General features: G+C 35.8%; 1 protein-coding gene across 3 annotated transcripts in view; it reads left to right on the forward strand.

Annotated features, from left to right (window-relative positions):
- SLC2A13 (solute carrier family 2 member 13) overlaps positions 1 to 18,397 on the forward strand; it is a 301,904-nt gene that overhangs the window by 57,773 nt on the left and 225,734 nt on the right. For all 3 annotated transcript variants that reach the window (XR_001888464.1, XM_017888588.1, XM_017888589.1), the window contains exon 2: positions 5,150 to 5,309. Coding sequence is in view for 2 of the 3 variants with exons in the window: in XM_017888588.1 (XP_017744077.1) it covers positions 5,150 to 5,309 (160 nt within the window). In the remaining variant the exon portion in view is untranslated. The remainder of the gene's footprint in view (positions 1 to 5,149; positions 5,310 to 18,397) is intronic.

An 18,397-nucleotide genomic window follows, 5' to 3' on the forward strand; every position in this document is an offset into this window, starting at 1 on the left:
ATATCTGTCCCACCAGCCAGTTTATAGAATTTATTTATTTATTTATTTATTTATTTATTTATTTATTTATTTATTTATTTTGAGATGGAGTCTTGCTCTGTCACCAGGCTGTAGTGCAATGGTGCAATCTTGGGTCACTGTAACCTCCACCTCCCGGGTTCAAGCGATTTCCCTGCCTCAGCCTCCTGAGTAGCTGGGATTACAGGCGCGTGCCACCATGCCTGACTAATTTTTTGTATTTTAGTAGAGACGGGGTTTCACCGTGTTGGCCAGGATCGTCTCAATCTCCTGACCTCGTGATCCACCTGCCTTGGCTTCCCAAAGTGCTGGGATTACAGGCGTGAGCCAGCTGCACCCAGCCTGGTAGCATGATTTTACATGATAAGACAAAATGGTGACATACAAAGCCTTTAAAAATAACATAGTATTGAAAGGTAAGGTAGACATTTGCTGGTCATCTACCTTCTCAGTTCCCCCTCCTAGTTCCTTAATTGTTGGACTGTTTCAGGATTCTATTCTAAGCATTCTTCTCATATGCCATTGAGTGATCTTATCCATTTCCATAGTTTCAGTTATGTGCATTGTCTACATAGAACCATCCTTTGAGCTCCACCTAGTTGTTTAACTCCCAAGCCCTACCTGGCCAAATCTCAGTTTGATGTTGCATTTGAAGAAATATAGTCCAGCAACTAAAAGCAATAGTATGGCAGAACTGCTCTTAACTTACTTCTCTTGAAGAATATAGTAGCATGTAGGTTACAAATCAGCATTATTTCTTAAAACCGCTATCATCTCCTCACTTCCACAGTCAAGGCTTACTCCCTTTGTTGCAGGCTCCCATTTTCTCCAGACTGACCCCGAGTCTCTCACTCACAACTGTTTTTTGTCTTTTTTTACTCTTCTCCCTACATGCTTCATCATTTGCCCATGTTTTCTTTTCTCCAGCCTTTCTTTGGCCTAGCATGATAAAAGCTCAAGAACTAGACTGACGAAGACCAAATTCTCCTTTGAGGATAAAGGAGAAGACAGGTTATTCTGGCGAAGACCTTATTGGGTAGGGGGAACAAAAAGGGGGTGGGACCACTCACATGTAAATAATCTATATTCCCAGCACACTATCAAGCAGGCCACTTACTATCTACTTCTATATTTCACAAAGTGCCTCTGACTCAATCCATCTATGACCTGACCTTATTATCTTGTACTTAATTAAACTTCATTTTTGCCCCTCCTTATCCTTGTACAAAGTGCCCGTCATGCTCCTAATTGCTTTTTCCTGACATCGAAACATCATCCTCAGCTTCTTTCTCTCCTTATCCTTCACATGCTATTCATATTCTCTTTAACCTAGATACCAAAGACATAATTCTCAAATCTCTTCATTTCGGTCCATCTCCATTGCTGCCACTGTATGTGTTGCTTCCCTGCAATCAGTTTTCCATACTCCAACCAGAATGATCCTTTAAAAACATGAACCTGATCATGCATCTTCCTCTTCTACCCTATTCAGAGGCCTGTGTGTGCCAAGCCCTTAATTTGGTATTTAAGATCCTTTACACTGTGGTTGATCCTTGCCCATTTCTCTAAAAGTAGTCTGCCACCCCTTCCTCAGCAGGATGCATATCTTCCTGCCTGAAGGCCCATATCTAAGCTGATCTGATTGTCTGCAGTACCTCCCAACTCTCCCCTACCTCCAACCTATTCTCACTTTCTTATTCACTACATCTCAGCTTAAATATGACTTCTATCCAAGGCCCTGCTGACTCCTCAGGCTGGGCTGGTCCCTTTGCTATAGCCTGATGTTCCTCACACTTCCCCTTTGACAAGACCCATCCCACTTGACCAGCAGACCCTAAGCTCCATGAGGACGGAGCTCATGTCTCTCTCCTAGAGCACTGTCACCAAAATGCTTAACACAGTGCTGAGCTCAGACCCAGAGTCTGATGAATACTCACTGATTAATGGATGCTGCTTCCATGACTCAGGCACCCTCTGTCTCTTCCATCTTATCTGCACGCATATTCCGCCTCACATTTTCTATTTATCTCTCAGAAAACCCTGTGCCATTTCATTTATTTTAAGCTCATGTTCTGTGCAAAATTGACTGCCCAACCTTTCCAACTACCACCTGGTCATTGTCAGCATGCCACAGTAGAATCCAGTGTATAACTTTATTATGACCCTTACCATGTTATTTTGAAGTTAATTACTAGATTGTATGCTTTTGTGAGTAGGTTTTGTGTGTGCTTTCCCTCATAGCAGAAACCCTATTTTGTTTGTACTCATCCTTATAATCCTGTCACCTATTATAGGTTGAATTGAATGGAAAGAATTGGGATGCCTCATAACTAGAGATGATAATAAGAATAAAAATAATTGCTGATATTATTGACTACCTTCTGTAAGCCAGGCACAGTTTTAGGTGCTTTACTTAGCTCATTGAATCCTCTCAACTCCTATGAAGGAGTTACTTTTACTTTTATTGTTCCCATTTTATAGATGAGGAACTTCAGACCCAGAAAAGTTAAGTTGTCCAAACTTAACCAGCTGATAAGTAGCAAGGCTGGAATTAAATCCACTGGTTCCAGAGCCTCCCCTTATTTATAATGATTGGTCAATATAGTTTGTGCCATCAAAATTGGGTTTTAGAATCTTGCTGTCTGCTTTAAATTCTGATTCTTCTACCTACTCATCGTGTGACCTGGGGTATGAAAAATGGAGATAATTACACGCCCTTGAAAGGGATATCCTGAGGATTAAATAAGATAGTTAGTCCCAGTAAAATATCTGCTGAATGTAGGCAGTTGTCGCAGTGTTAAATCAGCGTGAGCACTCATTGAACTGAAGGTCTTTTATGGTTCTTTCCAACTCCAAATCCAATAAGTCTGTCTTCAGTCTTTACCCGTTGTCAGTATGTGCTGCTTTCAAAGCTCTGATGTTTGTTTTAAATAATTGAGCTTTATCAGGGTCTGAGGACATACCTGTGTTTCTGTCAAGTAAAATCTATGTTTTTTTTTTTTTTTTTTGACAAGCATGTGTTGCCTGAAACCACAGTCCTGATTTCCCATGCTCAAATTTGTGGCTGCATGGCTAAATAAAGATCTCTGTCTAAAGAGAACAACCAAATTCCCGTTCATAGACAGAACAAAGCCGAAAAAAATCCAAATGATAAATTATTGTTTGATTTATGAAAGTTTGAGATGTTCTAATAGTGAAAGAACTAAAAAGAGTATACAAATCCCTTGTCAACATTTTCAGTGGATGTTTATTTCCTCTTTCCAAGTTAGATGAGGGCATTTCAGGGTGGTCTGTGCCATTAAATTGATTAGCAGTCAAATGGAAATTTCAGCTGCTTAGGTGATGATTTAATTGTGAAGACTGTTAATACTGTGTCCATTAGCACATGCTTACTATTCTGTGAAACTCAAAGTCATAAGATTATTGACAGGCACTACAGTAGCAAACAACATTGGTGGAAATTAGTATCTAATTCTGATACTTAATGGTTTGACTTATGTGCAAATTTAACAACTACTTATCAGTAGTTATGCAATAATACAGTGAATTTTCCCAAATAAATATATATTACCTAAATAAATCTTGCCTATCTGTTCATTTATGTATGTATTTGCCTTGTTCAAAGATGTAACAAAGCAAATAAAAATAGAGGAAAAATATACTTATAATAGGATAAATTACCACTGTTATGGCATTAGAAGAGAGTTTGTGTCACAAAATAATACCTTGAAGTCCAAAACATTGGATGGAGGTGGGCCTCTCTGACTGCATACATAGAAAGGGAAATGAAAAAGGCTGTGATTTATAATAGCCATCAACTAACAAAAATCACTTGTAGAAAAGTACAACTATTGCGGTTACATAGAGAAATGTCTCTTGCTGTACGCAATATAATAAATAGTACCTTCAACAGCCCTTGTACAGAAAACACAGCAACAGGTTTCTTAGTACTGATTCCTTCAACACAAGCTATTTTTTGCAATCACAAATTTGTTAAAAAGCAATTTGTTAAAAGCAATTCTATATAGATCTGTTTTATTCATTTTATTGATATTCTGGCTTAATCTAAGGATTGATTTATAGTATCTAGAGATATAAAAATTAAAATTTGTAGGCAATCTATTTTTTATGGAGACTTTGTTAAGTATTGATTAGATACAGCAAATCAATATCTGTCCAACCTTTGGGTAAGGCTGAATACTATAACAGGTTAAATAATACTAAATACTAAAATTGGCTAAATAATCAGACATACATGGAAATTGCAGGTGCCACAAGAGGGTGAGACTTTAAGAAATCATTTGGATTGGCTCAAAGTTCTGTACTATACAACTTTAGGTTTTTAAATACACAGTAAGCCTCAAGATCACCTCTGGAGAATTTTAAAAGGATAGTTTCATCCCCTACCTCTGTAGTTCTCTGTTAAGTAGGTCTGGGGTGGGTGAGGTAAGAGCAACTTTATTTAAATAAAAAAGTCGCGTAAGTAATTCTGATTATCAGTGAAGTTAGAACTACTGCCATAGAGAATGCTGCATTAATTTCAGATAGAAAAAAATTTAAAGTTAATATAACCAAATATACCTTAGCTGTAAACTCTTTTATTCTGAAATGTACACCTAACCAATTGAATAAGGTGATTTAACATATGAATTTCTTATTAGTAAACCAATTAAAAGTTTTGGTACATCCACTGGCCTCTAACTATGTTTTGAATAGTTAATATGTATCCTAAGATAACTTTTATTCTCACTATTGTCTGATTACATTTCCATATAAACTAAAAATATTTCAGTAATCATTCTATCTAGAAAACTTTTTTTTTGTATTTTTAGTCCTCAAGAAGTTATAAAGCATACTGATATGCACTCTGAAATTATCTTAGGCCTTTAGGGGTGCTTTTATTTGTAGGCTTTCAAGTGATAATACGAAAAATGATATCTCACATACATTTTTACTGGTCTGCAGTAGCCCCAAATTGTTATGAACAGAATCTTAAATATGTGGTAAACTTGTGTTTAAAGTAGAAAACCAAGCCCATATACGTAAGTGTATGCCTAAATCTAGCATTAGTATTTATTGCAACAGAAATCTCGAGTAAATGTCTCACGTTTACTTTTCATTGTTTTTATAGGCATTGCTTCTATGACAGTGCCAGTGTACATTGCGGAGGTCTCACCACCCAATTTAAGAGGCCGATTAGTCACCATTAATACCCTCTTCATCACAGGAGGGCAGTTCTTTGCAAGTGTTGTTGACGGAGCCTTCAGTTATCTCCAGAAGGATGGATGGAGGTTTGTAAATACTTTTTACATTTAATTTTTCAAATCTTGATTTGGGGAAGGGGAGAAAAATTGACAAATCATAGTCAAAATATAACTGTGTGTTTTGAGTCATTATAACTAATTTATAAGTAGGTGGCATTTAGCAAAACTGAAAGTGGACAAGAAGCTGATATTTATTTTGATGATAGACAAAGAACCTACCATTAAGAATTGATATTTACCGGGCTTTTTTAGCATTTAGGTGACATTTCTCACACGGTGTGCAATCTTTTGCAATATTTGTTTAAAAATGAATGCAGTGATAAATATATATGGAGTTTGTGAATTCTACAATGATTTACAAGTTGTTTATGAACTACAGATATAACTAACATCCTTTTTGCATTCTGGAAGCTACATTTTGATCTGAAAGAAACCTAGTGTTTAAAAGATAAAATTTACCTCTATAAAAGATACGTGTGAGTTTAAAATATACAAATTATTCCTTGATATTTGGCTTATTTTGAATCAATAAATGACAAAAGTGGTTTTAAGACTGCTTTAAAATAAATACAAACTAAATATTAAAACAAAATCTTATGTTAAAGCTTAAAAGATATTATGGGCTCTGGATTTTGATATCTTTATAGTACTCATGTAACTGTTCCAGAGAAATTTTATTAAAAGGCAGTAGAGGTTATACAATATTGCCTATCTTGTTTTCTTGCCTCTACTTAATAGAACATATCTTTATTCGGTATTTACTTCTCTGTAGGTACTGGGGAATAGAATATTCAACAAGATAAACTCAAACCCTTGCTTGCTTGGCTTTTACAGTGTTGATGGTAATCCTCAACAGTAGAAAAAAAAGTGTATAGGCCGGGTGTGGTGGTTCATGCCTGTAATATCAGCACTTCAGGAGGCCAAGGTAGGCGGATCACTTGAGGTCAGGAGTTTGAGACCAGCCTGGCCAACATGGTGAAACCCGGTCTCTACTAAAAATACAAAAATTAGCCAGGTGTGGCGGCACACACCTGTGATCCCAGCTACTTGGGAGGCTGAGGCAGGAGAATCGCTTGAATCCAGAAGACGGAGGTTGCAGTGAGCTGAGATGACACCACCGCACTCCAGCCTGGACAACAGAGCGAGACTCCATCTCCAAAAAAAGGGTGTAATGTGATGTGGACCCAGGGAATTAAACCTCTGTGTAAGAAGCACGATAAACCTTGTAGCTTAGGATGTGCCATTAAAGACCTAAACGGGCAAAGTTTTAATTAAAAGTCATGTGAGAAAACTCTTTGAAGCTAATGAGGGCCTACATTTGTAAGGACCATTAAGAGGAGGACACAGTTTTTAAAACGGTTGTTGTGTCTGCAGATGTTGCTAAACTGAAGCAGGAAATTTCTTTTTTCTTGTTTTTTTTCTGCTCAGCAGATGAAGAGAAAGAGGAAAGATGGTAACTGTTTTCAGCATAACCTGGTATTTTAAGTTTTTCTTGTAAATACAATGGAAGTCAGTCTTTCAGCTTGCATGTCTTTAAGAAGTTCTAAATCATCAATTTATATTTTGTTAAAATTTTATTAATGTAACTAATATAGATATATTCAAATGCATGGCATGTATAGTTGCATAAATCACATTTTTCACTTAGGCATAACAATTATGAAATTTTTCTCAGTCCTGGTTAGGAAAGAGAAAGATCACCCAGTAGTGACAATACATTTATTAATGTGGTGTGCCTGTGTAAAAGTGGAGGTGTTGGGACAAGCCTGAAACCCCCTTCCAGAGGCCAGGAGACATCATAGGCAGACCTGGATTAAAATATGTTTTTTACCATTCATTAGCTAAGCACCTCGAACAAGTCATTTAGGCCCTCTGAGCTTCACTTTTCTATAAAGTAGAACCAGAAATACTTACAAAATTATTGTGGCATCCAAATTACTTATTATATGTAAAGTGTTTAGCCTAGCGCTTGGCACATGGCAGATAATAAATGAAGAATCACACTATTAGTTGCTGTTCTGATGAATTGAGTAAAGGATGGGTGCTACTATTGATGTTGTAAGAGAGGCTGAAAGAAAATCAACATTCTGTGGTATCTGTTTTCTTTATTGGCAAGAATGATGCTTCAAGATGGTAGGGCAGAAGACTAGAGATAAAAAGATTTAAAGTGTGTTGCTGCTGTGGGAAGCATGAGAAGGAAAAGACTAGGGACAACACATGATTTCCAAGTAACCATGGAATCCCAGCTGAAGCTGGAGGCACATATTTGCACTAAAGCCAATTAGCATGCTCGTGTTTATTTTTCCGGCAATATTGGATTGCCTAGGGGTGAAAAAATAAGAGTATGGGAAAACTAACTCTGGTTGATAAGATAGACCCAGGGTATTAACAGCCAGATTGTTTTGAAGCCAATTTATTGTTTGCATGAATACACATTTAATTATGTATACATGCAAACATGTTTTCCTTTTTTTAGGTGAATTTTCTCTGTTATGTCTTCTGTTATCTAGTATCCTTATCAGTATATTTATCTCATCTGACTCCTGGGCTAATAGGAATGTGGTTATAAGCAAATAAAGATTGAAGTGCTACCTTAGTATTAACTTTAGACTCTGGAATTGTCAACAACGATAACTTATTCATAATTATAACAATAGATAACTCATCACTTTTATAGCAATATGTTTCAAATTCTTAAGGAAAAATCTTAAGGAAAATGTGGGTCTAAATATATCATGTAAAATTTCTTTTCATGCTCATATTTTATATATCTTCATGTTAGATGTCCTCAGTCTTCAAAGAATTTGAATATTTTTAATTTGTTTTATTTCCTTTTTTGACTTTTATTGCTTCTGAAACTCTACCTCAAGTTTCTAATGTTTAATTTTATACTATAATAACCAGTGTCCCGAATTTACTGGTCTTGCATTATAGTGACGAACAGTTAGCCTCTGGTAGCAAATACTATTTGATCCTAACCAAAATCTTGACAGGTTAGTGGAATTGGTATTATTCTCATTTTGCAGATTAAAAACTTGATGCTCAGAGAAGTTAAATATTAGCCTGAGATCACATGGCTATTACTTGGCCTTGGCAGAGATTAGATTCAAGTCTTCTTATTCAAAAGCTAACTCCCTTCTTCCTCATGGTTCTGCTTTCAAGCATTTATAATTATTGATTATTTTAAGCATTGATTAAATGCTTAAATATTGATTATTCAAGCATTGATATCACTATTGATAATTATTGATAATTTCAAGCCATAATTATTGATAATTTTTACAGTAGTGATTGGATTAAGACAGATGGAAGATGAAATCAATTGACAGAAAAGCATTTATATTTTGATGTTGTTGAAACATTATAGTTCACCTTTTATGCCAGATGGGTCAAAGTTTCTGTTCTCTTATTGTTTGAATATCATAGAAATAAATTGTTTTCTGCTGAACAACTGGAAGTTTACTTTTTCTAGAAAAAAGAATTGCCAGTAGCAGATTCAATGTTCTATTTTTCTGGCACTTCAGTGTCATAGTACATTCTGTACTGGGAAGGACACCATCTGGCTTCATGAAGAAAGAGGAAATAAAATTTTGAAAATATTGTTAAAGATTTGATTTTTTTAATGAAAACAACTTTATTGCGATGTAATTCACGCACCATTCAACTCTTCCATTTACATTGTACAATTATTTGGTTTTTAGTGTATTCACAAAGCTATGCAACCATCGCCATAATCAAATTTAGAATATTTTCATCACCCTCAAAAGAAACCTTGCATTCCTTAACCATCACCCTCTAAGCCCCCAAACTGTCCCATATTTAGGCAACCATTAATCTACTTTGTGTTTCCATAGGTTTATGTATTCTGTATATTTCATATATGAATATGTGGTTCTTTATGACTGGCTTCTTTCACTTAGCAAATTTTCAAGGTTCATCTAAGTTGTGGTATGTGTCAGTACTTCATTTCTTTTTATAGCAAATAATAATGTGGATATACCACATTTTGTTTATTCATCAGTTGATAGATATTATTAACATTTTGGGGCTATATAAATAATGATGCTATGAACATTTGTGTACAAATTTTAGGATAGACGTAGGCATTTGCTTCTCTTGCTTATACACCTAGCAGTGGAATTGCTAGGTCATATGATAACTGTATTTAGCTTTTTGAGGACTGGCCAGACTGCTTCCAAAGTGGTTGTGTTATTTTACATTCCCACAAGCAAAGTATGAGGTTTTCAATTTTTCCATGTCCTAGTAAACACTTGTTATTTGTCTTTTTTGATGACAGTCATCCTAGTGGGTGTGAAGTGGCATCTGATTGTGGTTTTGATTTGCATTTCTGTAATGAGTAATCATGAGGATAACTTGTTTTTTTCCTAATATATTGTAGTGTTGATAAAGATGGCAGAGATATTTCAATAGTTAATGATAAAGTTCTATTGCTGTTTGCCCTTTTCTTTGCATATATATATAGTTTCTTTATTTTATTTTGTTTTAGTAGAGATGAGGTTTCACCATGTTGGCCAGGCTGCTCTCAAACTCCTGACCTCAAGTGATCCACCCGCCTCAGTTTCCCAAAGTGTTGGGATTACAGGTGTGAGTCACCATACCTGTCTTCTTTGCTAATATTTTAAAATCTTACTTCATGAACATAGTGAGATTTACTCACTATACTTCAAGCAAACAAAAATGGCCTTTTCGAAAATTGCTTAGTTAAATCCTGGCTTATCAGTAAATATATATAGTAAGTGAACTTAGCCATCAAAATGATCTGTCTAGAAAACTTATCTGGGCATGCCACTAGTAAAATGTTTCAAGATTGTCTATTTCCTACAGGAAAAAAAAAAATTCCTTATCATGGCATGCATCCATGCATGCTTTTAAAGATTTTTCTCACTAGCGTTGTCCCCTACTCCGCTTTATGTAATACCCAGGCTTATAAACCATCCACATCTTGCTTTGTCATGTTTCTAGGTTTTTTTTTTTTTTTTTCCTCCTTATGCTCTTTTTGCCTGTAGTGTCTCCCTAGCCTATCCAGGGATTCTTGTCCACCTCCTGTTCATCCTGTAAATCTCTGCTCATGAATCATGGAATCTCTGTTCCCTTGTCTTTTCATAATACTTTCTACAAAGCTCCATTTTTATATTCACTATATTATTTTGAACTACTTGCTTATTTTTCTATCATCTCTCATTCATTTTGGAATTCCTAAATGTCACTGACCTTTTACTCATTTTTAGATCTAGGAAGGGCCCAGAACATAGTAAATATTCAGTAAATGTTTATTGAACTGAGCTGAAATTGACTGGGCTCTAGGGAAAGGACTCTTAATCAGCATAAAAAGATACTGATTATAAACCAAAATACCAATGTATTAATTTATACAGAGGGATATATATATACTTCATAGATAGCTGAAAATTAAATTATTAATTATATGTGTTTTGAGGATAAAATAAGAGAAAGAAGATTAGTTTCTAGCCTATGAAAATTTATCTCCTTCAAAAGAATATACCTCCCTGGGAATCTGGAAACTTTCATTATTTTCTGTTTGATAATGCTGAGTTTCAAATGAGTGTTTCTGTGTTTACAAGTATATGGTCATCATGTGATTTGTATTAATAGGGATAAGTATATATACAGAGAGGCTAAATTTTCTGTTTTATGCTGATTTTACTCATCTTATTCCTAGACTTACTTTAAAAAAAAAAACACAGGCTTATCTTATTCCACCTCACTGAACTACGTACAACCATTTGTTAAATGTCTGGTTGTACTAGTCATTTTCATGTTTCATCATTTAATTGATGTGATATAGGTATTGAATGAGAAATACAAAATACTAGCTTGGGAACCTCTATAGGAGAGATTTTACTGAGTATCCTGAGGCTGACTCATGCACAATGTGAGACATGCTAAATTTTGAAGAATTGATGGGACTCAGGTGGACACAGGTGGATATGGGAGGCAGAGTATAGACCAAGAGGGAGTAGGATCAGGGAGGATTGAGGCTACAGTGATGATGTACATAAGAGGCTGAAGCCAGATTCCAATGGTCTATGAATTCAAGTCCAACTTCTGTCTACAGGCAAAGGGAATTTATTATTTTTTTAGCAGAGTATGCCATGATAGGAGTCAAAGATCACCATGGCAGTGATGCCCAGAACTAACTGGGGCTCTCGCCTCTTGGGTAGATTTAGGAAACCTATTTATGAGGCTGCTGCCAAGGTACAGCTGTGAGGTTATACTTTTGGAGTCATCAGTTGGTATGGAAATGATTCAGTCATTCATTCAAAAAGAATTTCTTGACACTTTCTGCATACTAGTCTTGTATTTAATACTAAAGATGGAAAGATGGATAAGAAGTGCTCCTCTCCTGAAGCCTCTAATGGCCTAATATAGGAGAGAGACTTTTTTTTCAGTCTGTTAAGCAAATGATGGATATAGTGTTATAGGAACTCCCAAGAGGAGTGAATAACTTAGCGTCACAACAGAAAGATATTTGAGATTTTTGAATAAAATAATTCCAGGTACAGTGAGGGAGAGGTAAATTCTAGGTGAAATGTAATCTTCGAAGGCCCTGTCATCTGAAAGAGCCAGTCAGGTTTGGACAAGAGTGAGAAGTTAGAGCAGCGAGGAGGAGGGCTATGATGATCTTCTGGGAGTTTGGGGGTAAAGCAGGAAGGCCGGCCTTTGGTAGGTGTGGATGGAACTTGAAATCCTTTGCTCTTACTTTCATAACACATCAGATTTGGGTTTGTTTATTGAAAGCCTCAAAATATTTTTTTAAATCAATATTAATTTTAGATGGATGAATTGATGAGCCTCTGTCCCCTATAATATTAGCTCACACCTGTAATCCCAGCACTCTGGGAGGCCAAGGCAGGTGAATCATAAAGTCAGTAGTTCAAGACCAGCCTGGCCAAGATGGTGAAACCCTGTCTCTACTAAAAAAATACAAAAATTAGCCGGGTGTGGTGGTGGGCACCTGTAATCCCAGTTACTCAGGAGGCTGAGACAGAGAATTGCTTGAACCCATGAGACAGAGGTTGCAGTGAGCCGAGATTGCGCCACTGCACTCCAGGCTGGGTGACAGAGCGAGACTCCATCTCAAATAATAATAATAATAATTATTATTATTATTTTAAAATCCATGTCAGTAAGATGCTTCTCAGAATGATATTTAAATGGGGATGTTATTTCTAAACAAATTTATGCTGGAGAATGTGTTCTTATAATTTCATGCTAATAGATCAGTGGTACTTGGCTCTATATGAAATGTAGAATATGAGTCAATCACTATCTTACAAATAGAAGTATGCAGTAGCCATTTTAAGAATGATAGATTTAGATAACACATGCATTAATTGGTGGCAAACAGTCTGATTACAAGTAAATACCTGCCGGGTGCCATGACTCAACGCCTGTAATCTCGGCACTTTGGGAGGCTAAGGCGGGTGGATCACCTGAGGTCAGGAGTTTGAGACCGCCCTGGCTAACATGGTGAAACCCCATGTCTACCAAAAAAATACAAAAATTAGCTGGGTGTAGTGGCACGTGCCTGTAATCTCAGCTACTCAGGAGGCTGAGGTGGGAGAATCTTGAACCCCAGAGGCAGAGGTTGCAGTGAGCCAAGATCGTGCCACTGCACTCCAACCTGGGTGACAGTGTGAGACCCTTTGTCAAAACAACTCCCAAAAGTAGATACCTTAGTGCTGAAGATAGAAATACGACTGTTTATCATGAAGATATTACAGTGTGATACGAAAAATATGTTTAAGATTTGCTTTCACAGCATATGAATTAATTTATCTCAGCTCTAATATTCTCACCTAGCTGGTGTTCCAGCAGTTACACAATGTTGTTTACAGGATCAAATGAGTTAGTAGCGGTGAACATACAAACTCTTCACTGCTATTAGGTATTGTTTGCTGTTATCTTCAGAATGTTTTAGGTTAAGTCTCTATATTCGGCATTTAAGTTGGCAATAAAAATTGCTCTCACCTTCAGTTACCTGATTTTTTTCCAGGAAAATGTAAACATGGTTTGGTAATAACAGAGCAGTTTGTGTAAGTCTAATTCCCCTGAAGATGACCACTATAAACATGGGCAGAATGTATGTATGTATAGAGCAATGGATGATATTTAGGATACTGAAAATACTCTTTATTATACTTTAATGGTAGATACATGCCATTATACATTTGTCCAAACTCATGAACTATACAGCACCAAGAGTGAAACCTAATGTAAACTTTGGACTATAGGTGATAACGATGTGCTAATGTGGGCTCATCTCTTGCAACAAATGTCCCACTTTGGTGGAAGATGTTGATAATCAGGGAGGCTATGCATACATGGGCAGGAAGTGTATGGGATATCTCTGTACCTTCCTCTCAATTTTATGATAATAGCAAAAAAGTTGGAGGCAGTAAATGGAATTATATATTTGTGAAATGGTGCAGCAGTATCTCCAGGTAGACTGATAAGTGAAAGATACATGTTTTTATCTGTAGAACAATGACTAGAATATATTACAAAAAGAAACACATAAGAAGCCATATGAGCATGAAAATGGAATACTTAAAATATTTTGATAAGCTGAATAAATGCAATAAATTAAGAACACAGGAATGAATAAGAGATGGCACAAATAACAAATAGCAAAATGGTATACCTAAAACACACTTATGGTAATAATTACATTAAATGTAAAAATTATTGTGTACTAAAAATGTGACACAGGTATGCATTGTCTAAAGAGACACACTTTAATGCTGTTAGATTCAAAGTGAAAGGTTGGGAAAAGATATAGTACACAAAAGTAAGTATAGGAAGGCTGGTGTGGCTATATTAATAGTCACACAAAGTAGACTTCTGGAGACACAGTATTAGCAGAGATAAAGAAGGGCATTTTCTAATGACAAAAGAGCCAAGTCATCAGAAATGATAATGATACAAAATGTGTAGTTTATCTAATAAGATAGCTTCAGAATACATGAAGCAAAAATTGTCAGCTGGCAGTTAGCCAACAGTGTGAATGCACTTAATTCTGTAGAGCTGTATACTTAAAAATGGATAAAATGGTAATTTTATTTATATTTTACCACAATAAAAAATAGGCAAATCAGGCTTATATTTGCAAAATTTTTAACTTTTTTTTTTTAACAATGATAGAACATCTAGATATAAGATAGGTTATAAAAAAGCAGTCCAGTACTATTAAATACCTTGTCAAAATTGACATTTGCAGACTGCTGCATCCAACAATCGCAATATACATATTATTTTCCTTTCCTTTCCTTTTCCTTTTCTTTCTTTACTTTTTTTCTGTTCTTTTTTTTTTTTTTTTTTTTTTTTTTTTTTTTTTTTGAGACAGGGTCTTGCTCTGTCACCCAGACTGGAGTGCAGTGGCATGAACATGGCTCACTGCAGCCTCGACCTCCTGGGCTCAAGCAACCCTTCCACCTCAGCCTCCTGAGTAGCTAGGACTAGAAGCAAATGCCACCATGCGCATTAATTTTTGTATTTTTTTTGTAGAGACGGGGTTTTGCCATGTCTTTAAACTCCTGGGCTCAAGTGATCCACCCACCTTGGCTTGGGATTACAGGTGTGAGCTACCACACCTGGCCTTACGTATTATTTTTCAAGTTTACATTAGACAGTCTCCAGAATTCATCATATCTTGGGGTATAAAATAAATGTTAATAATTTATTAAATAAATAAATGAAGTATCTGTCCCCTGACCATAGCAGAATTAAATTAGAAACAATAACAATAAGATGGCCAGAAAAAGCTGCAAATATTTGTAAATTAAAGTAGCATGTTCTAAATAATTCATGGGTCTAAGGGGAAATCAGAAGGAAAATTGGAAAATAGCTTTGAATGGAAATAAAATACAATATATTAAAATTTGTGAAATGCAGCTACAGCAGTGCTTAGATGAAAATATGTAGCTTAAAAGTGATTACAGTAGAGAAGAGGAAAGGTTTAAAGTCAGTGATCTAAGTTTCATGTTAAGAAGCTAGAAAAATAAGAGATAATTAAAACCAAACAAAACAAAGAATGAAACAATAAACAGCAGAAGTCAATGTAACAGTTGGTTCTTTGAAAAGATTAATAAAATTGATAAACTGGCTATGATTGATTAAACTGATTAAGAAGAAAAAGATAAAGTACAAATTATCAATATTAGGAATAAAAGAGGGCATGTCATTTTATGGACATTATGAGGATAATGAAGGAATACTGTGAACAACTTTGTGCCAATAAATTTACCAACTTAGATGGGATGGTCATTTGCTTGACAATCACAACTTACCAAAAATGGACATAAAATGGAAAATTCGAGTATCCCTGTATTTATTAAAGAAGCTAAATCCTGATTAATAAGTTACTTGCAAAGCAAGTTCCAGGCCCATATAAAATTTGTTTTTTTCTTTTTTTGAGACCGAGTCTCACTCACTCTGGCACTCAGGTGGCTGCAGTGCAGTGGCACGATCACAGCTCACTACAGCATCGACCTCCTAGGCTCAAGGGATCCTCCCACCTCAACCTCCTGAGTAGCTGGGACCGCAGACACATGCAACCACACCCAGCAAATCTTTGTATTTTTTGTAGAGTTGAGGTTTCACCTTGTTGCCTGGGCTGGTTTTGAAATCCTGAGCTTAAGCAATCTACCCACTGCAGCTTCCCAGATTGCTGAGATTATAGGTGTGGGCCACTGCACCCAGCCCCTGGTGAATGCTATAAAATATTTAAGGAAGAAATAGCTTCAATTTTAAACAAAAACTTTAAGAAAATTAAGGTAGAATAAACACTTCCCATTAAGGTTTTGGAAGCCAGCATAATTCTAATACTAGGGCCTGAATTGTTACAAGAAAAGTAAATTTGAGTCCAATTTCATGAACACAGACCAAAAAGTATCCTTAACAACAAAAAATTAGTAAAACTGAACCAAGCAGTATGTAAAAGGGGAATAAATCATGACCCAGGAAGGTTGGTTGGTTTAGCATATGGAACAATAATCCATGCAAGTTACCATATTGAAATTATTCAATGGAGGCAAACCTGTATGATCATCTCAGTATATGCAGAGAAAATATTTGAGAGAATAACATTCATTTATGATAAAACCTTTCAGCAAACCAGAATAGAAAATGACATCCACACAAAAAAAATTGCAGCCAACTTTATTCTCAGTGGTGAAAAAATGATGCTTTCCCTTATGACTGTTTGCTAGGCAAAGATATCCACTATCATCACTTACATTCATTCAACCAGAAAAGTTGATTCTAAAATTTTTATGGAAAATCAGAGGACCTAAAATTGCTAAACTATCTCAAAGAACAAAGTTGGAGGATTCAGTGTCTAATTTCAAGACTTATTATAACACTAAAGTAATCAACACAGTCTGGTAACAGTAGATAAATGAATCAGTGACATAGAAGGAACAACCATATGAATGAATTTTTAAAATATTGTGCTGACTAAAAGAAGCTAGACACAAAACAGTACATTCCCCATGATTCCATATGAAGTTCATCAATGTGCTATGGGGACAAAAGTTTGATCAGTGGTAGTCTGTGGCAATGGGGATTGACTGGAACAGGGGTATAAGAGAACTTCCTCGAATTATGGAAATGTTCTCTTTCTTGATTGAGATAGTGTTTACAAGGGTGTGCATATTTTCTTAAAATTCAGAATGGTTACACCTTGGATCTCTGCATTTTCTTGTATATAAATTTTACCTAAAAAATAAATTAATTTCAGCCTTATGGTGGATTTCTCTGATATATTCCTGTTCTGCCTTGGCCAGTGAATAATATAAATGTTTCTGCCGGAATGTTTTTCTAATAGCTTCTGTTGGAATAACTGCTCTCCTTACTCCTCCTACACTGGGCCTAAACCCCTATCATGGCAGTTAAAGAATCCTATTTTGTTTGATGATTAGTGGAGTATAGGTTACTTGAAGCAAGGGATATCTGTTGATCATTACTGTTTCTCTATAATCTGTAGCTCAAAGCTTTTCATGCATTCTCAGGGTTTGGGAGAAGAAAAAGGATATGTGTATATTTAAGAAGTGTGTACATTATTTTCGGCAATAGTACTGTGGATTTTGTGCAGGTCTTAACATATTTTACCATACAGTTTAAAACTACCTAATATTAGTGCAAAATGCCACATTCATTGATTTCAGCAGTATCACATTCTGTCAGAATATATTTTGCTTCTTCCACTATAATCATGACATTTTAAATAACCCTGGCCAAGCCACTTATATGCTGATATTAATTTACTTGGTGGCGTCTTCTCTTAAGCTATGTAGACAGAGTTAATATTTTGTTATGTTTACTTACCTGGTAATGATGGTTTGTTTGTTTGCAGTTTACACAGAATCTTTCTCTAGGTAACACAGGAGTTGATCATTTGCGGATCATATATTACCTGCATTTAACGTGAAAGATTCCAGCCGTGCACATTGAAATTTTTCTTATATACCTTCAGCTGTGGTCTTATGTTTATTCTGTAGCTGCCATCCCATTATCAAGTGTATCAGTCATCAGGGTGCATGTTTTACATTGTCCTTGGTGGCAGAGGAAAAGTAACTTTCCAGCCTGGGATCTCAATGTGGCAATGTTTTCTTTTCTGCTAAAATAGACTTGTGAAGCATGAACTAAAATTTAAAAATGTGTTACCAAGTAAGTTGCTGTAACATAACTTTGGCAACTGGCTAAATTCAGTGTTATCTGTTTGCATCTAAAACTTTTGCATTAAGTAGAAACATATTACATAAATCGTAACTTACGTTTGGTGACCATGTTATCGTGTAAATATCTAGTTATTGATCAATAACGATGACCATTTCTTTTGTAAATCCATGGATAGAGATCTTTTAGTAAACATATCACTCGTGATTATTCCTTCAGTATATGAAAGATTCAAAATTCGTTTGGAACGTTGAACAATGTAGTTGGATAGCTCTGGATGTAGGGCTGAGGGCACAGTGTTCTTGGATGAGGTTGAAGGGGTTTAAGTTATGCTTTTTTAAGGGGAAAATGTTTCACTGTCCTGTTTATCATTGCGAAGTTCTAGCTGGGGGGGG

This window comes from Rhinopithecus bieti, unplaced genomic scaffold (assembly GCF_001698545.2).
Source record: "Rhinopithecus bieti isolate Rb0 unplaced genomic scaffold, ASM169854v2 scaffold_18282, whole genome shotgun sequence".
Classification (NCBI taxonomy): Eukaryota; Metazoa; Chordata; class Mammalia; order Primates; family Cercopithecidae; genus Rhinopithecus; species Rhinopithecus bieti.